The sequence below is a fragment of the Sus scrofa genome, chromosome 5 (genome assembly GCF_054392235.1).
Source record: "Sus scrofa isolate SSC_HxYL_T2T_F1_AM1 chromosome 5, Sscrofa_HxYL_maternal_Yorkshire_Landrace_v2.0, whole genome shotgun sequence".
In the NCBI taxonomy this organism is placed as follows: domain Eukaryota; kingdom Metazoa; phylum Chordata; class Mammalia; order Artiodactyla; family Suidae; genus Sus; species Sus scrofa.
The window spans coordinates 23,845,194-23,872,466 of NC_139387.1; the positions used below are offsets into that span (position 1 = coordinate 23,845,194).

Sequence of the window (27,273 nt, forward strand, 5' to 3'; positions counted from 1 at the left end):
ATTTAATTTTTACAAGCTGCATCTGGGACATAAGGAAGTTCCCAGGCTAGGGGTCAAATCAGAGCACAGATGCCAGCCTACACCACAGCCACAGCCAACAGCAAGTTCAGATCTGAGCCACGTCTGTGACCTTTGCCACAGCTTGCAGCAATGCTGCATCCTTAACCCACTGAGTGAAGCCAGGGATCAAACCTGTATCCTCACAAACACCATGTCTGTTTCTTCACCTGCTGAGCCACAACAGTAACTTCTGATTCACAATTTTAAAGGTTATACTCCTTACAGTTATCATGAAATGTTGACTACGTTCCCTGTGTTGTAGGACATATTCTTACAGCTGACTTCATACGTAATAGTTTGTACCTCTCAACCCCTACCCCTGTCATGCTCCTCCCCTCTTCCCTCTCCACACTGGTAACCATTAGTTTGTTCTCCACATCTGTGAATCTAATAGAAAACATATTGATCATTATCAAAGAAGGAAATGTTTATAGAATATTTTGAAGCAAATCAGCAAATTATGATTATTAGTCACACTAGATTTTCAAAAATCTAGAACTTTAGAAAATTTTTTAATATGTGGAAGAAAGCATGAAAAGATAATGAGCTCAAGTTGAAATGAATTAACAGGGAACACATATGTCCTCTCTATTTAAACCAGTAAACATTCAAGCAAAATATATGAAACTACAGTTTTCCATATAATTAGCATAGGCAATTGAGGACAGCTTACTTCCTGGAGACAGTGCATTGGGGAGGAGCCCATCAGGCCCAAAGTCGAGAATATGCAGGTGGTGGTCCAGGGAGGCTAAAGTTCACATGAAAGAGGCATGCAGAGAGATAACTGGTGATCTATTTGGCCCTTAAGAGCATTCAACTGAGTACTGATCAGCACATAGACATAAAGACCTTACCTACGACAAGAATCACCAAAGAATTGTAAAGAACAATATTCTGAGCTCACATAGGAATGGAAATGCATCCTATTCACACCAAACAGAATTAAAAATCTCATAATTTACTGGGTATTATTCCGAAGGATTTGCCTCAGTATTGAGGAAAGAAATCCCTAAGCTAAACACTTCTCAGTCCAGATTAACACAGAGCTTCAAAGGACAAAACTTTTTCTGAGTGATTTAAATGATACCAGAACAAACCTAAAGAGTTTCTACAAAGATACAGATACATCTAAGCTTCAAGAAGGTAAAATTCATGATGCCTAACATAATCAAATTTCACCAGACATGCAAAGAAACAGGAAAATACAACCTATAAGGAGGAGAACAATGAATAAAAATAGACCCAAAAATGCCAGAGATGATATAATTAAAACAGAATATGGTTAAAACAGTGGTTATATTTGTACCCCATATGTTGAAGAATATAGAAGAAAAACTATTTAAGTAAAATACTAAAATTGTAAAAAAAATAGCCAAATCAGGGAGTTCCTGTCGTGGCGCAGTGGTTAACGAATCCGACTAGGAACCATGAGGTTGCGGGTTCGGTCCCTGGCGTTGCTCAGTGGGTTAACGATCCGGCGTTGCCGTGAGCTGTGGTGTAGGTTGCAGACGCGGCTCGGATCCCGCGTTGCTGTGGCTCTGGCGTAGGCCGGTGGCTACAGCTCCGATTTGACCCCTAGCCTGGGAACCCCCATATGCCGCGGGAGCGGCCCAAGGAATAGCAACAACAACAACAAAAAGACAAAAAGAAGAAGAAAAAAAAAAAATAGACCCAAAAATGCCAGAGATGATATAATTAAAACAGAATAAGGTTAAAACAGTGGTTATATTTGTACCCCATATGTTGAAGAATATAGAAGAAAAACTATTTAAGTAAAATACTAAAATTGTAAAAAAAATAGCCAAATCAGGGAGTTCCTGTCGTGGCGCAGTGGTTAACGAATCCGACTAGGAACCATGAGGTTGCGGGTTCAGTCCCTGCCCTTGCTCAGTGGGTTAACGATCTGGCGTTGCCGTGAGCTGTGGTGTAGGTTGCAGACGCGGCTCGGATCCCGCGTTGCTGTGGCTCTGGTGTAGGCCGGTGGCTACAGCTCCGATTCGACCCCTAGCCTGGGAACCTCCATATGCCATGGGAGTGGCCCAAGAAATAGCAATAGCAACAACAACAACAACAAGACGACAAAAAAAAAAAAAATAGCCAAATCAAATTTATAAAGATGAAAACTACACAACCTGAGGACACTATGTATCAAGCAATTTTAATATCAGATATTACAGAGGAAAATTTTGGTTAAATGGAAGAAACAGCGGTAACAATTCTCTGTATAAAACATACGAAGAAGTAGAAAGCTAAAAAATATTTAACAACGCATCAAAGTACTGTGAGAGAACAGACCTGAAATATTGTGTCATTAGAGTCTCTTTTTAAAAAGGAGAAGGAAATGCTTATGCATCGTGTGTGTGTGTGTTCGCACAGGCTTGTATGGAGGTTGGGACTGGGAATTGGGGCAGGTGGAGTGTGAGAGTTGAAGCAGAACTGGACACAAACTTCCTCTTCCACATAATGCTCCTCAAACTGTGGTTCCCTCAAAAGCCTCTGATAAAAAGCTATCAGAAAAGTAAGTGCGTAATTTGTCATGACAGCTTTTTCCATATTCTCTAACTATAGGCAGAGAGTGAGTTCAGTCAGTTTTAAAATGTGAATTTCCATTTATTATAATTATGCAGAAAGGTAAACCACACTCATTTCTGATATGTTGTTATTCTGAAGGGAAATGAAATTAGAATTTCCCTGCCATGGTCACTTTAGCTTTTGGAAAGGACAGACATAACCATCAGTTAGGGAGCTGTTACTGCTAAAGAGACGGAAGAAAAAGAGGTGACGGAAAAGACACCACGACCCAGTGATACACTCTAGCATCATAGAAATCAAATAATATCAGTGTTATAAGTTACGTCATCTTATTACCTGTTATTTAAGTTTTTTTTGGCCACTTTTTGGTGGAAAGTTTGGGGGATGGGGGGGACACAGATTCACTTCTCAAATCTCTGTCCTGAATTAAGACTGAATAAGCTTTGTTTCAAATATAAGTTCAAAGGGTCTCAAATATAGTTTTTAATTTACTAAATAGGGAGTTGATGAAGGAAAAAAGGAAAAACCCAAATCTCAATCACTCTTCTGGGTCCCACAGTGACAGTGAGAGTAGGTAGTTTTGCACAGGTTGTCTTCAAACCCTTTATGTTAACGTTAACTGAAATCACTAGTTATGGGAAAAAAGCGGGAAACTTTATCATGTATTCAATGAAATTGTTACTAAAGTGAATCGATCCGAATTAAAAATAAATAATTCTCGGTGTTCCAGGGAACTTTTCCCAATGCAATGTGGGATTTTGGTAAGACTGGGGGTAAACATCACAATGAAGCAGGCTTATATTCAAAGGATCTGTTACCACAGGCTTGACTGCAATGCGAGAAGCACTGTTTAATTTAACAAGCTTGGGAGTTTCCGCTATGGTACAGCGGAAACATATCCCACAAGTATCCACGAAGATGATCCCTGGCCTCGCTCAGCGGGTCAGAGATCTGGTGTTGCCATGAGCTGTGGTGTAGGTCATAGACATGGCTCAGATCCTGCATTGCTGTGGCTGTGGTGTGGCCAGCAGCAGTAGTTCCAATTCGATGCCTAACCTAGCCTGGGAACTTCCATATGCTGCAGGTGCCGGCCTAAAAAGAAAAGAAAAGAAAATCTAACAAGCTTCATAATTATTTGAACAAATAAATGTAGAGTATTTAATTGGGCAATAGGAAAGAAGAGGAACCTAGTGTAATTTTTATTAGAGAATAACATTCTATTCAGAAGACACATAAAATCTATTTGCCATTGGCTAAGGAACAGTCTCCCAGGGAACCAATCCTCCTCCACTATAAGGGCCGTGGTACATCTTCCCACATAAGGTGCATAGGTTAGGCACTACATTATCGATGGCACAGGAGAGGGAACATCCCTTTCATTCTTCTCAGGCCTTCAGGGCAGAAGCCACACTATGGCCTGGTATTTCCTGTGTCCACAGACTACCCAGGGCAAGGTTAGTGACATTAGATCTGAGGTTGTAACCGTATGCGTCTCAGAAATCCAAGCCAATTTACCAACTGTGCATTGTAATGAGTCTCTGAAAATTGAATTTTAGGATGTGGAGAACACATGTGGACTTAACTTGTATTTGGGGTATCCATGAGGCAAGAAATTCCTGGCGTTCCTTTCCCCAACAGAGAAGGGCAATCGGCTTGGAATTGTGGTTGCCACCATTGGCCAGACCAGACCGTTACTGCTGGCAATGGCCCAAGAGCCTATGGGCATGGGACAGGGGCCAACTGTTGGCCAGAACATCCTCTAGTATTGAGATGACTGTGCTGACCCCTGGCTTCCATCTTTGGTTAGGGAATAGAATGTAGCAGCTTCTCCGGGGGCTCTACTGTTTGTGATGGTGGTGCTGAAGCTATAAAGTATACAAAATCCATTTCCCGATCACTCAGTTGATCCCAATGGCTCCTCAGGGGGTCAGTGGATATGAGAGAGGGTGGCCTCTTCAGGTACCATTGCATCTAGCAAAGGACCGAGGACATGGAAACCATTTCCTCCTGTAGGTAGGATGTGCTAGAGGGCCCAGGTTTGGCTCTATATGTGGCATTTTCGTTTTAATCATGAGACCTCTGTGGCCATGCCAAGTTTGTGGGGTGCTGCCTCAAGGACCCAAGGCACAGTGGCCAGCTGACTACAAAGAGTCACAGGCTCAGGATTTGTGAAAGCATCTCTTCCCAGAAGGGCTCACTATACAGCCAGCAGATGCCATCCTAATAGTGTGTAAGGTGCAGCCAAGGAAGATAGTTTTTTGCACCTCAAGTCCATAAATCACGGCTGATCCACGGACTGGAAGGACTGAGAGAAGGCTGTTGAAGCCCCTGTAATGAAAGGGTCTCTGCTGAGGAGCAGAAGAGGGGAGAGCTCTAAAAAAGTACCTGTTGTTATTGCAATTTGGAGCCTCTGTTGTTGGGTGGCCCAGAGTGAGCCAATATATGTAAAACCACTATGAAAAACAGCAGAGAATTTCCTAAAAAAATTAAAAAAATAAAGCTCTCATATGATCCAGCAATTCCACTTCTGGATATTTATCTGAAGAAAATGAAGACATTAACTCAAAAAGATGTGTGTCTCCAGATTCATTGCAGCCCTATTTACAATAGCTAAAATATGGAAACAACCTAAATGTCCACTGACAGATGAATGGATAAGGAAAATATGACATATAAAAATATTCAGCCATAAAAAATAGGGAAACCTTGTTATTTGCAAAAACATGAATGGACTTTAAATGTTAACTGAAATAAATGAGACAGAGAAAGACAAATATTGTTTGACTTTACTTATAAGAAGAATCTAAAAAAGAAAAAGCCCAATTCAAAGAGAAGACAACAGACCGATGGTTGCCAAAGGTGGGGGTTGGGGTGGGAAAAAATGGGTGAAATGATTCAAAATGTTCAAACTTCCAATTGTAAAATAAATAAGTCATGAGGATGTCATGGATAGTATGGGAACTATAGTTAATAATATGGTATTGCATATTTGAAAGCTGCTAAAAAAGAGTAGATCTTAAAAATTCTTATCACAAGGGGAAAATTCTGTAACTATGTCATCATGACAGATGTCAATGAGACTTATTGTCTTGTGGTCATTTTGTCATATATATATATACATACATAAAACTCATTATGTTGAATTAATGTAATGTAGTCAATTGTACTAATTATATTTTTAAAAGGACAAATAAAACAAAATGAGTCAGTTTGTGAGCAAGGGCATAACGAGCTTCAATAAAATTTGTAAATGAGGAATATGTTGCCTCTGAAACCCAATTAAACATGTAAATGCTGAGACTCCTTTAAAGCAGTAAGTGCTGATGAACCTAAGAATTAGTTCCTTAGTGCATCAAGTATGACTTATCCCCATGCTGATAAGTAAAGTTTAGAAATTTTAGGGAAATAGCAAGGCCTGAATTTTACAGAATGCAGTGTGGCTCAATCCTGATCAGAAAGTTCTGTGACAAGTGTTTGTTTATACATGTGAGCATATTACTTGAATTTCTTTGCAGATAATGTTATCAATATAATGTCTGTTCCGGGAATAAGCTGAATGTGGTTAAATTTTTGCCTGCAAAGTTAAGTGCACCGGCAGGGCTTTTGAAATATCTCATAGTGAGGAAAAGTAAAAGTGTGTTGTGTCTTCAAAGGTGAAGGCAAATTCTACTGAGAGGCTGTAGACCTATACATAGAACAGAACATATTAGCCAAATCTCTATCCGCAAAATAGTTTCCAGTTGCTGATCAGATGGAGTCCCAGAAATATGTTAAATACCAGCAATACTAGGTATGCAGATCTTAATGGAGGATACCATGGCATTAAGGTCGTGGCCATTCACTGTGAAGAAACACTCATTTATATCAGATATAAGCACTGGCCCAAATGTGTTATTAAAGGGGAAATAATAAGAACAATGGCTAGGGCAGGCATGCCAATCCCCAAGGCTCTCACTCCATTGCCCTCAACTTCACAAACCTCAGGGCGGTAGCGGATTCTCTCCTGGAACCCTTATCATGGTCTCTCAGGAACCTCTCTCTGCAGCCACATGTTAACAACTTGTTCTCAAAGTTGTAACAATTGAGGTTTATTTGCACCTTCTGAACTTGGGTCCACAGGGCATCTTTAGCTTCTTCAGGAAATTGATTCCCATGTGTCTGCTCTAAAAAGAGCAAATAAAACCTGTGTCATTCTGGCTGACATAGAAAATGCGAAGAAGCCCATGTCTTGCCTTGTAAGGATTTCACAATAACCTCTCTTAGAACACAATTAAGGAATTTTCCACCTATTAAAGTTCCCTCTTCTAACTCTACCATTGCCAGGACAGAGGGATTATTTGCTTTTTTCTTTTTTCTTTTTTATTATACAAGTGCAGGACTCTGACTCTAAGGAATTAGGTTTTGATTCTGGTTTGGATTCATAGAATGGAAGGTCAGACCCTTCCTTCCTAGTTAAGCTGCACAAACGTGGGTACTTCCATTAAGAGAAGCATCAAAAGTACATGGGAAGCTGATAAAAAGAAAAACACGTTCAGTTTTATGCTACTTGGAGACTCTCATGGCACATCTCATCTCTGACATCCCTCTTAGGAACAACAAGGTAAACAGCCTACTGCAGTCATTCAGAGGTTTAAGGTGTAAGCATTGCATGTTTTTAAAGTCAGTGGTGCTATTATTCTAAAAACATGGATCATGAAATCAATCAACTGTGAAAATACAGATGAAAATGCAGGACTTGCCAAAGACCACAGGTCAGTACAAAAAAGCAAGGCACGGCTGTAGGGGGTACAGGTCAATGCAATGCCTCCAAAAGCTGTACAGAACAATGGGGAAATTGCAAAGAATGATTTTGAAGATATGATTTTTCTCAGCCATATGCATTTGAATTAGAGGGGCCTTTTACATTGTCTTTGCTTCTTAATCAGAAAAATCTAAAGATGCGTACAGTTTCCTACTTTGAGGATTTATCAATTTATCACAAAGGACTCTTACTGTCAGAAACATCAACATCCCTCTTCTTGGTTTCTGTATGCCAAGAAAATTTGAGGCATGATAAATTATCACCCTTAGTTTGTCACTGAGGATTCCTCAAGACTTTGTGCAAAACCTACTCTGAGAGGCATTCCTGTGGTGGCTCAGAGGTAATAAACACAACTAGTGTCCATGGGATGCGGGTTTGATCCCTGGCCTCACTCAGTGGGCTAAGGATCCAGCGTTGCTGTGAGCTATGGTGTAGGTCACAGACATGGCACGAATCCTGCATGTTTGTGCCTGTGGTGTAGGCCAGCAGCTGCAGCTCCAGTTCGACCACTAGCCTGGGAACTTTCATATGCCGTATGTGCGGCCCCAAAAGAACAACAAAAAAATCTACTCTGAGATACTATCTGTGGATCTGTCCAGATCTCTATTCTCAGAGACATACCCCCAATTAGTGTGTAGGAGACTTTGAAAATGGCAAAGAAACAAATAAGTGCTGATTAATATGATTTAATGCTGAGACTTGTCCATGCAGTCAAAGTAAAATGAGAGAATACTGAACTAAAAAGATCTGAGTCCTAAAGCCCTATTACAAAGTCATCCTACCAAAGAAGTGGAGCTATAGAAAAAGTCAATTATGCATCAAGACCTTCAGCATTATCTGCTTGGGGAAATTTCTGTTGCTTGCTGAAACAAGGGAGTCAGAGATTTGTATAGTAATGGAGACGAGGATTTATGGCAAGTATCCACTGAAACATCAAATTGTACAGGGAGAGGAGGCAAGATACAGAAAGGGGAAAAAAGCATGAGGAGAGGAAAGGGAAGGAACAGAATCAGATGGATATGTATCTACCAAGTGCATAGAAGTGTAAGAGATTTATAAAGTCAGATAAAAGTGACTTAAATGCAGAGATATCATAAACATTTTGGGAGGGAAAGATAGGTTCAAAAATTATTCTTCTGAAACAAAATTGAGTAATTATTCTGCAACAAATTCTGTGATGTGTCTAGGAATAGATCAACTTGGGGAATTACAAAGACTGGCAATAGGAGTTCCCACTGTGGTGCAGCGGAAACGAATCTAACTAGTATCCATGAGGATGTGGGTTCAAGCCCTGGCCTCGCTCAGCAGGTAGAGGATCCAGCATTGCTGTGATCCATACGTAGTGTAGGTCTCAGATGTGCTTCGGATCCCATGTGTCTGTGGCTGTGGGGGAGGCTGGCAGCTGGAGCTCTGATTCAACCCCTAGCCTGGGAACTTCCATACGCCATGGGTGTGGCTCCCAAAATAAAAAAGAAAAAGAAAACCAGAAAGACTGGGAATGAAGGTCACTTACACAAGATATGGGACATCCCTGGAGTCCAGTCCAGTCCAGCAGGACACAGGTTTGGGCCAATTGAATGGAAAGTTATATTTGACCTGATTTGGTCAATTACAATCAGCTTTACCTCTCCTACCTCAAGAAACATTGGTTTTCATCATTCTCACCTTTTCCCTTTAGAGCCCCTAAAGGTCAACAATGAAAAACCGAACCACATTTACTGAGTTTATTCTCTTGGGGCTCACGAATCAACCTGAGGTCCAGGTGGTGATATTCATCTTTCTGTTCCTCACCTACCTGCTAAGTGTCCTAGGAAATCTGACAATCATCATTCTCATTCTGGTAGACCCCCACCTCCAGACCCCCATGTACTTCTTCCTCCGAAACTTCTCCTTCTTAGAAGTTTGCTTCACATCCATTTTTATTCCCAGATTTCTGACCAGCTTGACAACAGGAAATAAAGTCATCAGCTTTGCTGGCTGCTTGATTCAATATTTTTTTGCTATATTTCTTGGGGCAACGGAGTTTTACCTCCTGGCTTCTATGTCCTATGACCGCTACGTGGCCATCTGCAAACCCCTGCACTACCTGACCATCATGAACAGCAGAGTCTGCATCCAGCTTGTGTTCTGCTCCTGGCTCGGGGGATTCCTCGCTATCTTTCCCCCAATCTTCCTGATGAGCCAGGTGGATTTCTGTGCCTCCAATGTTCTGAATCACTATTACTGCGACTATGGTCCCCTCCTGGAGCTTGCCTGCTCAGACACAAGCCTCTTAGAACTGACGGTCATCTTCTTGGCAGTTGTGACTCTGGTGGTTACTCTGGTGCTGGTGACTCTCTCTTACACATTTATTATCAGGACCATTCTGAGGATCCCTTCTGCCCAGCAAAGGACAAAGGCTTTTTCCACTTGTTCCTCCCACATGATTGTCATCTCTCTCTCTTATGGCAGCTGCATGTTTATGTACATTAATCCTTCTGCAAAAGAAGAAGGTTCTTTCAACAAAGCAATAGCTGTGCTCATTACTTCAATTACTCCGTTGCTGAATCCCTTCATTTACACGCTAAGAAATCAGCAAGTGAAGCAAGCATTCAAAGACACCATCAAAAAGATTGTGAAGCTTTAAAAAACAAAATATATTTCCAGGAAAATATGTTTCATTTAATATATATGTATTCAGTGTCCACTCTATTTCAAGTGCTGCATTGGCACTTGAGGATAAAAATATGAAAGACCTAAAGTCCTAATTTCAAGGAATCTATGGTCTAGTGTAATAGGAATGTGTAGAAACTGTAAATTGATGTCATAAGTTTACAGAAAATAAAATAATATGGTAAGTGTTGTTAGAGAAGGACGAATGAGACTCCCAAAATAGAGTAATTGGGAAGCATTAACTGTTTTCTGGAAATTACTTGAAATTTAAGAGGCAAAACACATTGCTCATTTAGAAGAGTGGGAATATAAAAACTTAGAGTGAGAGAGGCCAGCTCATAAAGGTATTTATTATAAAGTGTGGAGTTAGTTGGACATTGACGAGTCCCCAGTAGTTTTAAGAAAGGCAGGTATATTATTAGCATTGTTTTAAAGGAAATCTAGCTGGGGCATTAGTCTTGATTAGGGAGTTCTGGAGATGATGCTTCTTTCAAAGTGTCGATATTTTTTATTCTCCTTACCTTTTTCTTTATCTTTCAGTTGAAGCCATTGCAACTTCACTCTTCCATAAAACACAAAAAGGCATTTGGTCCACTTTTCCTCAAGTGAGGTGAAAACGCTCAAGATTTTGTCAATTTACACCTCCATTTTCTAGAAGTTTTTGGTTAGAAGAGATTTCTAGAGGCAAAGTCAGACTCCTCTCACTCCTCCTAAACAAATGGCAGTTTTCATAGCTGACATGTTTTTATGTTAATGGCTGAGATTGCCACACTCTCTCTTTGAGAGTCTCCAGTAATTTCTTTCTATTTTGACTTCATTTTCATCTTTTTGTCTCCTTTGTTAGGTATTATAAAAGGATAAATTCTGTGATATGACTTCATTTGTTTAACTTTTCCCCAAATTTTTGCATTTTTTCCCACATAAGCCATGGATGCCTCATTCATAAAGTGAAAAGGAATATAAAGTAGCAATACAGTTTTATACCCAGAAGGTTCCAGATTATGAGTTTTTGCAACTAACTAGGAATAAACGACCCTATCAAAAATCTACACATGGATTCAAGGTAACAACAAACTGAATTTGAATACAGCCTCAACTTCAATGGAACCTAGGACATTTTGGAAATCTGAATACTTGTACATAGTTCAGTAGTAACCTTAATTCATGGCAGAATACCAATTACTATTTAGGGTACAAACATGATGTGATGTAGTCACATGTTTTATGTGCAGTAATAATGCTGAACAGAAGGAGGACTTAATGAACAAACTGTATGAGACTGATTGTGAGAGAAAATTTCCAGAACCACAGAAAATCTTGAAGAATATATAATATTTTTAATAAACAGCCTTTTATATAAAGCCATTGGTATTTTGAATTAGCTGGGTTTCCTTGGTGGCTAAGCCAGGTGTTGGTGATAACTTTCAATTCATTCCAAATCCCCTGAGCTATTAATTAGAGAAATGTTCTTAAACAGCAACCCCTGAGTCACCAAGTTCTCCCAAATCCACATTTCTACCAAAATCTATGGTGAAGTGAAACAAAATGCTATATAGTGGTTGAAAATACAGCCTTCAGTTCAAATCTCAATTGCCCAACCTTCTACCCGAGTCTCCTTACAACAATTTTTTACCTCCCTAGGGCTTCCTTTTCTCAATTTTAAAATGTGGATAATAATAGTGACTATCTTACATGACAGTTTTGAGCATCAAATAAGTATAAAAAAATTTATGCCATTATTTATTGTGTTTTAAAAATGATATCCATTATAACACAATGATAATGGTAACCAATATCCTTGTCCAGAAACTCAGGCTTGGAATTCCCTGGTGGCACAGTGGGTTAAGGATCCAGTGTTCCTGTGGCTCAGGTCACTGTTGTGGCACAGGTTTCATCCCTAGCCCAGGGTAGTTCCACATGCTGTGGCCATGGTCAAAAAAAAAAAGTGAAGGAAGGAAGGAAGAGAAGAAAGGAGAAAGAAAGCCAGCTGAGTTGCCAGGCTAAACTGGTAAAAATAGGTTTTTCATTGATTGGTTTAACATAACTGGGACTATAACATTGTTAGCCATTCTACTTGAAATCCCTTTGCAGCAAGGCTAGCTTATTTCCACTCCTCTTATGTCCAGTTGCATCCTTTGATAGCCGGGTCAGTGAAGGTCTCAATACACTTCAAATAAAGCCAAGAGAACAACCGGCAGCAGCTTGTTAGGGCTGGACAATCATCCACTCCATGTGCCCTGGATGAAGCTGAGATAAAGAGGAGTATTTGGTGTAAGTCAAAGTTTAAGAACACTAGCCAGGGCTTCACTCAGCCTTCACAACATAAGCACCTAGAAATAAATTTGGGAAGGACTCTGTCACCTCCTAAACGTGCTTGTCCAAAAAAAGAAAAAGAAAAAAAAAAGTCATGATTTTCTAAAACTGTTCACCTAGGTAGCTTTATGCTAATACTTCCTTGGAATGTAGCCCAAGTCATAGAAAACCAAAGAAATGAATTTACTGATTCTGCAGCTGAACTTTTGAAATGTTACTAAATGTGTAAGTTGGTGGATTATCCTTCCTATCACCACTGTAGACAAGAATCAAAAGAAACAGCTTTACCTACCTAGTATTCTCAGGACAATCTCAGAGCAGTGCTAGGGTGAGGAGATGATAAAAATGAGTGAAGCCTAATGTACCACGCCAGGCATTCATTCTTCTATCCCCTCTCCCTAAGCCTCCAGAGCTTGTGACTTCAGGAATTACAAGTCTAAACAGGTCGTCTTCTCCCAATGCTGCTTCTTGCAAAGAGTTTAAAATAATATACAAAAGGGAGAAAAAGAGTTTTTTTTTTTTTTGAGAAGCCAAGTAAAGTCAAAACAGTTCTGTAATGACTTGGGCCTTCTAGCTTGAGGATAATCCTTTTATTCCTTTATATTCATCCGTAAGTTCACAAAATTTGGCACATAAACATCACTAGACTGAATAGAGAAAGCTATGGAGAGTCATAAGTTCACAAGCCAAAACTACCACCAATCAGAAGACTATATTCACTGTGGGCTGGAGGCAGAAGTCAGGGGCAAGAATATACATAAGATATAATATGACACAAAGAATTATTAGAACAGAAACATCAAGAATTTAAAATAAGTATAATTTTCTTAAAAAGATAAGAATGATACTGGTAAAATGAAGGATAAAACATTATAAAAATACATAGGTTAAAAATACTGCTGAAAAACATAAAATAAATAAAGAATAAAATAGATGAGGCTAATACCAGGAGACATAGAACTAAAACAAAAATAGGGAACTAGAATATCAGATCTGATAAATTCTTTCATAAAACAACAGGAAACAAGAGATTAGATAGATAACAGAAAATATAAAGATACCAGATTCAATAGAAATGTAGGTGGGTAGATAGACAGGCACCAAAAGACAAGAGTATATACCAAAATCTAGATAATAAGTGTAACAGGTGAAGAGAAGATGAACAAAAAGAAATAATAATGAGTTCCTATACTAGGCAAAGATGGATATCTCTGTGTATGCTGTGACAAGATAGATAAGGAACATTTATGCCTTGAGAAATCAGACATTTACTTTCTCTAACACCGCACCTGAAAATAAACTCAAAATGGATTATGCCCTGAATATAAAGCTGGATACTATAAAACTAGAGAAGAACATAGACAGAGAACTCTTGGACATAAATTGCATCGGTATCTTTTTGAATCCACCTCCTAGAGTAATAAAAATAAAAACAAAAATAAACAAATGGGACCTAATTAAACTTAAAAGCTTCTGCACAGCAAAGAAAACCACACACACACACACACACAAAGACGACCCAGAGAATGGGAGAAAATCTTTGCAAATGAAGCAACTGAAGATTAGTTTCCAAAATGCACAAATATCTCATGCAGCTTTATATCAAACAAACAAAAATCAAAAAATGGTCTGAAGATCTAAATAGACATTTCTCCAAAGAAGACAGACAGATTGCCAAAAAGCACATGAAAAGATGTTCAACATCACTAAATATTAGAGAAATGCAAATCAAGATTACAATGAGGTATCACCTCACACCAGTCAGAATAACCATCAAAATTCTACAAACAATAAATACTGGAGAAGGTGTGGAGAAAAGGGAACCCTCATACATTCTTGGTGGGAATGTAAATTTGTACAACCACCATGGAGAACAGTATGGAGATTCCTTAAAAACTAATTATACAGCTATTATATGATCCAGCAAGTCCACTCCTGGGCTTATACCCTGAGAAAACCATAATTCAAAAAGGTACACGCACCCCAACGTTCACTGAATCAGTATTTGCAACAGCCAAGACATGGAAGCAACCTAAATTTCCATCAATAGAGGAATGGATAAAGAAGATATGGTACATGTAAACAATGGAATATTACTCAGCCATAAAAAAGAATGAAATAATGTCCACATGGATGGACCCAAGAGATTATCATATTAAGTGAAGTAAGTCATACAAAGAAAGACAAATATATGTCTTACATGTAGAATCTAATAAAAATGATACAAAAGAATTTTTTATAAAACAGAAACAAACACAGATTTCAAAATCAAACTTATATTTACCAAAGGGGAAATGATGGGGGAGGGATAAATTAGGAGGATGGGATTAACATATACATAGTACTATAAATAAAATAATAACTAACAAGGATCTATTGTACAGCTCAGGGAAATCTACTCAATATTCTGTAATAACCTATATAGTAAAAAAGAAAGGATATACATATATGTATAACTGATTCACTTTTTTCAGTTAACTAATACAACATTGTAAGTCAACTATAATAAAATTTTTAATCAAAAAAGAAAACAGAAATCAGACATTTAAATTTGACAGGAAAACATAAGATACCTCAGAAGGCTTGCCACACAAAGGACATATTTTTCCATAAAGAATTTTTATTTTTAAATATACAGAAAAATAACTAAGACATAAAAGTACCATGTAATAAACTGTAAACACTTATGTAACCACCACCGAAAGAGTAGAGGAGAGCTAATTCCTTTTCAGTCAAACAATTGTGTTTCCCTAAAACCCACAGCTATCTAAAAAGCACAGCAGAATTATGCTTGACACAAAAATTCCATTCACAGAATAGAAGAGCCCTGGTTTACTCCACACACCTTCATTTGTAGAAACGACTCAAGGGTTTTCTTGCTCTTTCCTGGACAATAGCACACTTCAGGACAATAGGAAATTCTGGACCCTCACTTTAAAGCCACCTTATTATGGCTCATGTTCAGTTGCCCCCCAGTAGAGCCTACAGCATTTTAACACAACCATCCCCTCTTATCAGTGGTCCCAGAAGCCAATTCTACCCTCAAATGAGGTTCCCAAGTATTTATATAAGCCTCTGACTTTATTTTCTGTGAACATTTTTGATTCCTAAGAGCAAAACCTTAACAGTCACCCTCAACTTTTCATCAAAAGACAAATTGAAAAACATTTTTAAAAGAAATATTCGAATAAAAGGACAAACATAGAAGGATGATGCAAATAATATGAAACATAAAATGATAATATAACAGACTAATTATGTAATGTATATTTTTAACTTTTAAACAAGTAAGACTCAAAAAAATAAAAGAAAGAAAACATATATAGCCATGAACCTGAAAATGCCTCTAAGGGCAGAAGTATCCATCTACAATCACCTCACTTTTCAACAGTTTCAACCTTTGCAGAATCTTGTACTCTCTTTCAGCAGCAATCTGATGACTTTAAGCCAAAAAGTTCTCATTTTCTTTGAAAAACTACTGAAGGAGGAAATCTTTCAATAATCTTTGAGGGCTATATTGCAACATCTCTTTGTATTGGTGGATGAGGGGGTGTCAGTTGATTTTACATTATTTTAATACATTCACATAAAAAAGGGAAAGGAATATTATGGTATTCTTATTTCTGTACCTATTCTTGTGTTATTTATTGTGACGACAGCATTGACAAGGCTGATATGAAGATGAAGGTAGTCTGCATTTCCTGCAAATCGATGCAGTTTTCCTCCTACAAAGGGAAGACTCTTCAAAAGTGGTTGTGTAGCAAAAAGGGGAAAGTAATGACATGTACAGAATAGCGACATGAAAGACTAATGACTAATGCTTATTTGAAATGATTATGAAGACTTGATTGAATTAACAGTTAAGAAGAGATTGAAAGTTTTAACAGTTTAAGGGAGAAGAGAATGCCCATGCACAGATGCTGGGACTGTCAGCTTTCTTTCTTCTCAGTTCTCTTTAATGTCTGTCAAAATGTGTCATCCTCATGGCTTCTGTTTCCACCTACATTCTCATGATATATCTTTTAATTTTAATTCCCAGTATGCAGTTCTGCTACTTTTTTGAATTGAACACAAGTCTTTTAAAAGTGTCATAGAAAGACTGCCTTACTTGTTTATTTCTCAGGGTATAAATGAAGGGGTTCAACAAAGGGGCCACAGATGTAGTGAGCAGGGATACTCCCTTATTAATGGCCACTTCATCTTTGGCTGAAGGTTTGATATACATAAAGATGCAGCTGCCATAGGTCATGGAAACCACAATTATGTGGGAAGAACAGGTGGAAAAGGCTTTCTTCCTTTGATGGGCAGATGGGAATCTTAGAATCGTCCTGATGATGTATATGTAGGACAGAACGACACACACAAGGGTCACTATGAAGGTCAACACAGCACAGACTATGACCAGCTGCTCTATGAACCAGGTATCTGAACAGGAATTCTTCAGGATTGGAGAAGCATCACAGTAAAAATGGTCAATAACAGAGTCACAGAATTCCAAATGTAGGCTCAGGCCAAGGGGTGGAAGGATAATCAATAAGCCAGATACCCAACAACAGAGGATGAGATTCCTGCACACTCTGCTGTTCATGATGCTCAGGTAATGCAGGGGTTTGCAGATGGCCACGTAGCGGTCATAAGACATCACTGCCAAGAGATAAAATTCTGTAGCTCCAAAGAGGACAATAAAAAAGATTTGGCTGAAGCAGGCACTGATGGTGATGGTTTTGTCCCCACTTGATATGATGTGCAGATAGGTGGGCACACAGGCAGTTGTGAATGAGATTTCTAAGAAAGAGAAATTTTGAAGGAAAAAATACATAGCTGTTTTTAAATGAGAATCCACCAAGACCAGAGAAATTATGGTCAGATTCCCAGTTACACTTAACATATATGTGATCAGCAGGAAGAAAAAAAACAGAATTTCTAGTTGTGGGTCACTTGTCAAACCCAGTATGATGAACGTTGTTATTGCTGAATGATTTCTCGTCACTGACTTCATACTATTGCCCAATCTTCACATAAAAGTCACAGAAACTGCATCTGAGGAACAATGTCAAATAAGACAGGATCAAATTGTGACTACAAATAACAAACTAGTCACATGCTGCTCCTTCTATAACTTGAAAAAGTCTTTCATAGTTTTTCAGGAGTGATGCCTTCAACTCCACTGAATATACTACAGAGAAGCTAGAACCAGTTTGCCTGAGTGCAAATCATATGTCTACATGAGCAACCTTGGACAAGTCATTTACCAACCTGTGTTTCCGACTTGTAATTTGTAAGAAGGGGTTAATAATAATACTACATCATAGAGTAACTGTGAATGAGATAAATCATGTAACACGCTTATAATAGTCCTTGGGAAACATGTATAGATATTATTTTTCTAATTTTCTTTCTTATAAAAAAAAGTTAAGTTTTTCTAGTTAAACTTGAAAGTCTTTCCATTGCAAAACCAAAGGACAACCTATTGAATGAGATATTTGCAAATGACATTTATAATACAGAGTAAATATCCAAAATATATAAAGAGCTCACAAAACTCAATATCCAAACAAAATAGCTGAAAAAATGGGCAGAAGATCTGAATAGACATTTTTCTAAAGAAGACATACAAATGGAAAACAGACACATGAAAAGATGCTCAACATCACTAGTCATCAGGGAAAGGCAAATCAAAAACTCAATGAGATATAACCTCACCCCTGTCAGAATGGCCATCATCAAAAAGAACACAAATATTGGCAAGGGTGTGGAGAAAACGGGACACTCGCACACTGTTGATAGGAATGTAAATTGGTGCAGGCACTATGGAAAAGTTTATAGTGGTTCCTTAAAAACTAAATATATAAGTACCATGTGATCCAGCAATTCCACTCAGGTATTTTTTTCTAATTTTCTGAATCCAATATCTAATCACCTCAAGAAGGAATTTAGCCTTTCAGGTAGCACCTCTGTGTGTGTGTGTGTGTGTGTGTGTGTGTGTGTGTGTGTTACATCATTAATTCCCTCCATACTCCTAGATTAATTTAATAAACATAAAACATGCTCTGGTATTCCTTATAAAATCCTTTTTTAAAAATCCTACTAATCAGAGAGTGACACTACTATCGCATATTTTTGAGTAAGATTTCTTATCATTGTCATGTAGTTTTGACCTTCAGAAACACGTTAATATGTCTAGTCAAAAATAAAATAAATTTAAATCCAAAAAGATGGGAGGGAGTACCTGAAATTGAAATTAAATAGGAAAATATCCACCCATTTGTATCACAATACCTAATCTCATATACCATAATCATAGCAATGAGGGGGAAAGAAAGGACTAATCCAGACACATATAAGATTATATCTGTTCTATCTTGGTCTGAGGTAGGGTAGGAAGAATTTTAAATAAATCCTAAACTCTTTTTAGTGGGCAATGTTTTTGTAATAGTATGGGCAAAATTGCTGAAATATTTTAGATCTACTATCAGACTGAGCAAATGAGAAAAGGGTGATTTTCAGAGTTTTTGCCAAGAAATTAGAAAGATACATACTGATTGGAGACAAACAAGAAAGAATCTTGAGTGGATGAACTGTACTTGCAGGTCTCAGTGTAATCTCATAATCTCTAAAATGTGTATGTGAAGGTTTAAATAATCTAATATGCATAGATGAAGGAAACCACTTTTAAAAAATGGAAAGTTAACACACAGAATAGGAGAAAATGGAATTAATCTCCAAAATATACAAACATCTCTTGTGGCTTTATATCGAAAAAACAAAAAACCTAATCAAAAGTGGGCAAAAATCTAATAGGCATTTCTCCAAAGACAGACAGATGGCCAAAAAAACACATGAAAAGGGGATAAACACCACTAATTATTAGAGAAATGCAAGTCAAAACTATACTGAGGTAATACCTCACACCAGTCAGAATGGCCATCGTCAAAATTCTACAAACAATAAATGCTGGAGATGGTGTGGAGAAAAGGGAATCTTCCTACACTCTTAGTGGGAATGTAAATTTGTACAACCACTATGGAGGAGAGTATGGAGGTTTCTTAAAGAAATAAATATAGAAATACTATATGATCCAGCAATCCTACTCCTGGGCATCTATCCAAGAAAACCATAATTCGAAAAGATGTTCATTGCACCACTATTTACAATAGCCAAGATATGGAAGAGACCTTAATGTTCATCAACAGAGGAATGGATAAGGGAGATATGGTACATATATACAATGGAATATTACACAGCCATAAAAAAGAATGAAATAATGTCATTTGCAGCAACATGGATGGACCTAGAGATTATCATACTGAGTGAAGTGAGTCAGGGAAAGACTAATTTATAATATCACTTATATGTGGAATCTAATAAAATGATATAGAAGAACTTGTTTATAAAACAGAGTTTTATAGATTTCAAAACTAATCTTAAGGTTACCATGAATGAAGCCATTCATAGGACGGAAGAACTGGGAGGGTGAGAATAACACATACATCATACTGTATGAAGTAGACAATTAATGAGAACCTATTGTATACCACAAGAAAATATACTCGATAATTTGTGGTAAATTTCCTATATGGGAGAAAAAGAATGGCTATATATGTATAATGATTCATACATTTTGCTGAAACTTATACAACATTGTAAGCCAACTACACTCCAAATAAAATTAAATTTTAAAAATATGCATATATGTATATGTGCAAGGATATTTGTAGGCATATATGTGCATATTTTTGTATGCTGTAGTCTATGTGTATATGATGCTTACATTTCCTTAGTCCACTAAAAATAGCTAAGAAAAGACACCCCAGTAGCAATGAGCTCACCTAAGGGCCCAGATTTTAGCCTCTCTTCCCCACCAAAGTAAGCCAGTTTTCCCTAAAAATTTGCCTTATCCAGGACTGAGGTAGAGTAGGTGCAACATGAGCATGCAACACCTTATCATGCCAAAATTAAGGAAATCCTCAAATAAACAATGGGACTTGTCACAATGTCCGACAAGCCAGCTTGAAGGAGGGCCCACTGACAAATTTGGGAATTTGAGCACCAAAATTATTAGGTACAGTAGTAAAGTATAAGCCATTGAAAATTAGGAATTCATGACAGCATATAAGGAATCAGTGGATCAATTATTTTGGAAGAAAAGGGTGGGGTCCTACTTATAATAAAACATCAAGGACAAGCTGGGAGATACAGATAAAGTTTTTGAAATCATTATTATAAAGACCAAATCAGGTAAAAACCATCAAAAGATGCAAATTAAAGGGAAATTTTTGTTGAGGAATAGGATACTTGCATGGTCTTGAGGTATATTCTCAAAGGAAGTAATGATGGAGAAATTGGACAACTTGACCTGGGGATCAGATTTGTCACCCTGAGGATGACACAATACCATCTGTAGAGTACTCTGGCTAAGAATGAATAACATGAATCTAATGATAAGGGACAATGAGGGAAACTCAAACTAAGAAAATTCTATTGCAGGGGTGGGGAGGGTGGGGGGAAGAATAGGACAGGACAAGGGAGATTGCATTGTACAAAAACGTCTGTCTCCATACTACAAAGCTACAGTCATCAAAACATTATGGTACTGGAACAAAAATAGAAATACAGATCAAAGGAATAGGATAAAAGGCCAGAAATAAATCCAAGCACCTATGGTGAACTAATATATGACAAAAGAGGCAAGAATATACAACCTAAATGTCCATCATCAGATGAAAGGAACAAGAAGATGTGGTGGAAGAAGGATAATCTCTTCAAAAAGTGGTGCTGGGAAACTTGGCAGCTTCATGTAAAAGAATGAAATTAGAACATTCTCTAACATCATATACAAAAATAAACTCAGAATGGATTAAATACCTAAGTGCAAGACCAGAAACTACAAAACTCCTGTTGGAAAACATAGATTGAACACTTTGACATAAATCACACTAAAAGCTTTTTGATCCACTCCTAGAGTAATGACAATGAAAACGAAAAACAAAACAAACAAACAAAAAACCCAATGGGATGTAATTAAACTCAAAAGCTTTTGCACAGAAAAGGAAACCATTAGAAAAAGAAAAGACAACCCACAGAATAGGAGAAAATCTTTGCAAACAAAGCAACAAAGACTTAATCTCTAATATATACAAACAACTCATACAAATCAACGACAACAATAAAAAACAGTCCAATAGAAAAATGAGCAAAAGAACTTCTTTCTCCAAAGACATACAGATTACCAAGAGGTACATGAAAAAATGCTCAACATCACTAATTATTAGAGAAATGCAAATCAAAACTACAATGAGGTACCATTTCACACTAGTCAGAATGATCATCATCAAAAGTCTACAAAAAATAAATGCTGGAGAGGGTATGGAGAAAAGGGATCATCATACACTCTTGTTGGGAATGTAAATATGCACAACCAGTATTGAAAACACTATGGAGGTTCCTCAGAAAACTAAAAATAGAACCACCATATGATCCAGCAATCCCACTCCTGGACATATATCCAAACAAAACTTTCATTCAAAAAGATACATGAGGGGAGAGAGGATTAAGATGGCGGAATAGATGGACTGGAGATCAACTTCTCTCCTAAAAAAACAACAAAATTCACAATTAAAGACTGAGCACACTTCACCAAAATGGACCAGAAACCTTAAAAAAGATACTCTACTCCAGAAGAAAAAGAGGCCACCACCTCAAGAGGTAGGAGGGGCGATTTTGAGATATAAACAACCCCATACCTCCAGGGTGGGAAGCTCCACAGACTGAAAACTAACTGGTTCACAGAGACTCACCTACAGGAGTGAGAGTTCTGAGCCACACATTAAATTCTCACGTGTGGGGATTTGGCACTGAGAGAAAGAGCCCCTGGAGCATGTGGCATTGAAGGCCAGTGGGGCTTTTGTGCAGGAGCTCCACAGGACTTGGGGAAACGAAGACCCAATTCTTAAAAGGCACACACGGACTTTCATGTGCACTGGGTCCCAGGGCAGAGCGGGGTCTCCATAGGAATCTGGGTCAAACCTCACTGCAGTTCTTGGAGGACATCCTGGGAAAACAGGGGTGAATGTGGCTTGCTGTGAAGGAGGGACATTGAAGGCAAAGCTCTCGGGAATATTCAGCAGCTGTGCCTTTCTATGGAGGTGGCCATTTTGAGAAAATCTGGCCCCACCCATCAGTCACGGCTGAGAAGCCCCAGGGCAAACAACTATCCAGGTGGGATCACAGTCCCACCCCTCAGTAAAAAGGCTACCTAAAGCCCCCTCAGGCACACAGCTGCCTCTAATCCCATCCAGAGACTAAGCGCCACCCACCAGAGGGATTAGAATTCGCTCCACCCACCAGGGGGCAGGTATCAGCCCCTAACATCAGGAAGCCTACAGTAAGCCCCCATACAGACTTCAGCCACAAGGGGGGCACACACCAGAAGTAAGAGAGGCTACAACTCTATTATCTGCAAAAAGGTCACCACACCAAAAACCTATAAAAAGGAAAAGACAGAGAACTATAACTCCAATGAGGGAGAAAGGAAAAACTCCAGAAAATCAGCTAAGAGATGGGGAGGAGATTCTCAGCCTCCAGGAAAAAGACTTTCGACTGTTGATGCTGAAGATGATGCAAGACATTGGAAATCAACTGGAGGCAAAGATGGATAACTTACAGGAAACACTGAGCAAAGAGATACAAGATATCAAACTTAAACAAGAAGAAATGCAAAATATAATCACTGAAATAAAAAATTCACTAGAAGCAGCTAATAGCAGAATACAGGAGGCAGAAGAATGAATAATCGAGGTGGAGGACAGATTAGTGGAAATTACAGATGTGGAACAGAAAAGAGAAAAAAGATTGAAAACTAATGAAGAGAGTCTCAGAGAACTCTGGGACAACATTAAACACACCAACATGCATATTATAGGGGTGCCAGAAGGAGAAGAGAGAGAGAAAGAGACAGAAAAAATATTCCAAGAGATAATAGCCGAAAACTTCCCTCACATGGGAAAGGAACCACTCGCTCAAATCCAGGAAGCACAACGTGTACCATATAAAATAAACTCAAGGAGGAATACACCAAGACACATATTAATCAAGTTGAACAAAATTAACGACAAAGAGAAAATCTTGAAAGCAGCTAGGGAGAAGAAACAAGTAACATACAAGGGAATCATGATAAGGTTATTGGCAGATTTTTCAGCAGAAACTCTGCAGGCCAGAAGGGAGTGGCATGATATACTTCACATGATGAAAGGAAAAACCCTCCAACCAAGATTACTCTACCCAGCAAGGCTCTCCTTCAGATTTGAAGGAGAAATCAAAACCTTCACAGATAAGCAAAAGCTGAGAGAATTCAGCAACACTAAACCAGCCTTACAACAAATACCAAAGGAACTTCTCTAGGCAGGAAAGAAAAGACAGCAACAGGAAACAAAAATTCCACAAATGACAAGGCTCACCAGTAAAAGTACATATACAGTAGAGATTCAAAATCATCCATGCACAATTACACCACCAAAATCAGAAATCATGAGAAGAGGTGGGTACAAATGCGGGACACTGGAGATGAACTTGCAATTAAGAGAACAACAACTTAAAACAATCTCATATACATATAGACTCTTATATCAAAACTTCAGAATAACTGCAAACCAAAAATCTATAATTGATACACAAATAAGGAATCTCTGGAGAAGAAATATACCTCATAGTAAATAAGTGCATAATCCACCATGAAGGGGGTCATTTGACATCATTCTTGGAATGCTGAAGTCTTCTTATATCTGATTCTGATTTTCTTTCCATCAAAGAATTTATGATAATTATAATTAAAGAATGCAACTGTACAATTAAACTAAAAAAAGAAAAAAAAAGGATATGTGAACCCATATGTTCTTTGCAGCACTATTCACAATAGCCAAGACATGGAAACAACCTAAATGTCCATCATCAGATGAATGGATTAAGAAGATGTGGTACATATACACAATGGAATACTACTCAGCCATAAGAAAGAACAAAAAAATGCCATTTGCAGCAACATGGATGGAACTCAAGATTCTCATACTAAGTGAATTAAGTCAGAAAGAGAAAGATGAATACCATGTATCACTTATATGTAGAATCTAAAATATGGCACAGATGATCCTATCCACAGACAGAAACAGACTCACAGACATGGATAGCACACTTGTGGTTGCCCAGGGGGAAGAGGGACAAGTGGAGTGGACTGGGAATTTGGGGTTAATAGATGCAAACTAGTACATTTAGAATGGATAAGCAATGAGATCCTGCTATACAGCACAGGGAACTATACACAATTTCTTGTGATAGAACATGAAGAAAGGTAATATGAGAAAAAGAATGTATGCGTATGTATGACTGGGTCACTAGGCTGCACAGCAGAAATTGATACAATGCTATAAATCAACTGTACTCTAAAAAAAAAAATCTGTCTAAAAAAATGCATAGGCTGTAGAACTGTTCCAAATAAATGAGGCTAAAGAATCATGACAATTAAATGCGATACCTGACATAAGACTGGATCCTGGGAAGAAGGGAGAAAAAAATCATATTAAGGATATTATTGGTTCAGTGGCAAAAGGGAAATATAAATAGAAAATCAGATAAAAAAATTATATCATGCTAAACTTACTGAAATTGATACACTGTGGCTTTGAGATGAATATCCCTGTTCTTAGGACATATACACTGAAGTTGCTAGTAGTAAAGCATCAAAGAGCCATGAACTACATATTTCAACTTCAAATGTGTCATAAAAAATATTATGAAGAGCGATAAATAGGAAGTGATAGAGTCAATGGGGAAAATATTAACAGTAGGTACATCTAGATAGTCATCTATTCTTGACACAATTACTAATTTTGCAAGTTTTCTGTAAATTTGAACTTATCTCTAAATAAAAAGAGAAAATCCCTCATATTGCCTTACTGCCTATCTATCACCTCATTCTCTGCTCCATTTAACAGAAAAGTTCCTCCAAAGAATTATCTTCAGTCTTTAACTTCCTTGCTCTCTGTACACCTTTTTTTTTTCTCTCATGGAAAGAATTTTTGTTGTTATTGGAATATTAATGTTTACTATTTCTTCTCCAGTGACATTTTCACAGTGATAAAAAACACTTAATGTGAGAGCCATTCTCAGCACAATTTTTTTCTTTTTAGGACTGCACCTGCAGCATGTGGAATTTCCCAAGCTATGGGTTGAATGGAGCTGCCCCTGAGGCCTATGCCACAGCCATGGAAACATGGGATCCCAGCACACCAGCGAACTACGCTGAAGCAGTTTGCAGCAGCACTCGATGCTTAACACACTCAGCAAGGCCAGGGATCAAACTCACATCCTCATGGATACTTGTTGGGTTCTTAACCTGCTAAACCACAACGAGAACTCCTTTCAACACATTTTTAAGTATACAGTGCAGAATTAACCATAGTTACTGTGTTACACAACAGATCTCCAGAACCGATTCATCTTCCATCACTGAAACATTTTATCTGTTAAGCAGAAATTCCTCATTTCACCTTTCTTCCTACTTCAATCTCACCTCCACCCTACTACGCCATCAAAAAGCCTTCTATCAAAGAAACCTCTCACTTCTTATTAACAAATGAAGTAACCAGGCATCAATCCTCAAGTTTTTCATATTCAAGTATGCTTAAACATCTTTTCCTCAAAGAATTTTTTTCCTCTTGGCTTCTTTGTTGCCTCATTCCTGATAGTATTCATAGCTCACTGCTCCCTCCTTTCAACATCTTTCTCTTACATCAACTTTCAAATGATAAAGGACCCGCATGCTGTCCTCTTAACTTCATATCTACACATTCTCCAATGGGATAAGGTTCAATTACATAGTTGAAATGTCATCTTAATTTTAACATTTTGATAATTGATAGATACAAATGGATAGATGTATGTTATATATGTATGTATATACATATATTTGTAGAATCCATATTTAATAGCAATTTGTATGTCAAATGCTCCTATAATCCCTCCGTACACAAAATGTGACAATAGCTCTCTATCCATCTCTAGCCACACCTCCTAGCCATCTCTGATCTTTTTCACTTTGACCACTCCCTGGTTATCTACCTGGCTTTCTCTCCGATGTTCAAGGCAGCCCTACTTTGAGTCTCTGCACAGACTGAGGCATCTTCCTTGATTGTTCTTCTCCTGTCTGCACGCTCTCGGATGCATCTTGTCACAGTGGGCTCAGCTCAAATGTCACCGACTTACAGGCCCTTCCCTGACCACCACATTGGCACTGGCTGTCTTTCGTCTTCTTCCTAGTAATTAACATATCCTGAAATTATGTCTCCTTCTCACTTACCACCAGCTAAAATTCCACTTGGGAAAGGAACTCAAATACCTTATAGTCGCCATTATACCAGCATCCATTGACAACAGTGATAGGCATACTGTTTGGTATGACAGAATTTGCTGAAACACTGGGATTTATCCTTTCACAACCAGATTCATTTAAACAGAAATATTAAATGTAAACAAATAAATGAATCTTTACAGTAGGATTTTTCACCTTAGTAATAGAAAGCTGTAGAATATTTTTAGATGATGGGCAAAAAAAGCCTTTTATGAGATGTTTTCCTCAGTATCTACTGAATAATATTTTATATCATATTAACATTACATAATGCTTTTAAAATCCAGTCTGATGAAGAGAAAAAAATGACCAAATATTCTGGATTTATCCTCCATGCCCTCTCTTTTTTATTTTTTATTTTTTTTTTTTTGCTTTTTAGTGCTGTACCCATGGCATATGGAAGTTCCCAGGCTAGGGGCCATATGGGAGCTGTAGCCACTGACCTACATCACAGCCACAGTAACACATGATCTGAGCCATGTCTGTGACCTACACCACAGCTCACAGCAATGCC

General features: G+C 38.0%; 3 protein-coding genes across 3 annotated transcripts in view; 2 read left to right on the forward strand and 1 right to left on the reverse strand.

Moving 5' to 3' along the window:
• The window catches only part of LOC146403233 (olfactory receptor 6C6-like), a 105,040-nt gene that overhangs the window by 47,927 nt on the left and 29,840 nt on the right, over nucleotides 1-27,273 (forward strand). The window lies entirely within an intron of this gene.
• On the forward strand, nucleotides 6,940-10,019 carry LOC100156762 (olfactory receptor 6C4-like). Its single transcript, XM_084955929.1, has one exon. It carries the CDS (start codon nucleotides 9,090-9,092, stop codon nucleotides 10,017-10,019), a length of 930 nt encoding a protein of 309 aa, XP_084812055.1. The 5' UTR covers nucleotides 6,940-9,089.
• LOC100157908 (olfactory receptor 6C2-like) lies at nucleotides 14,616-17,483 on the reverse strand. Its single transcript, XM_021081672.2, has one exon. It carries the CDS (start codon nucleotides 17,355-17,357, stop codon nucleotides 16,410-16,412), a length of 948 nt encoding a protein of 315 aa, XP_020937331.2. The 5' UTR covers nucleotides 17,358-17,483; the 3' UTR covers nucleotides 14,616-16,409.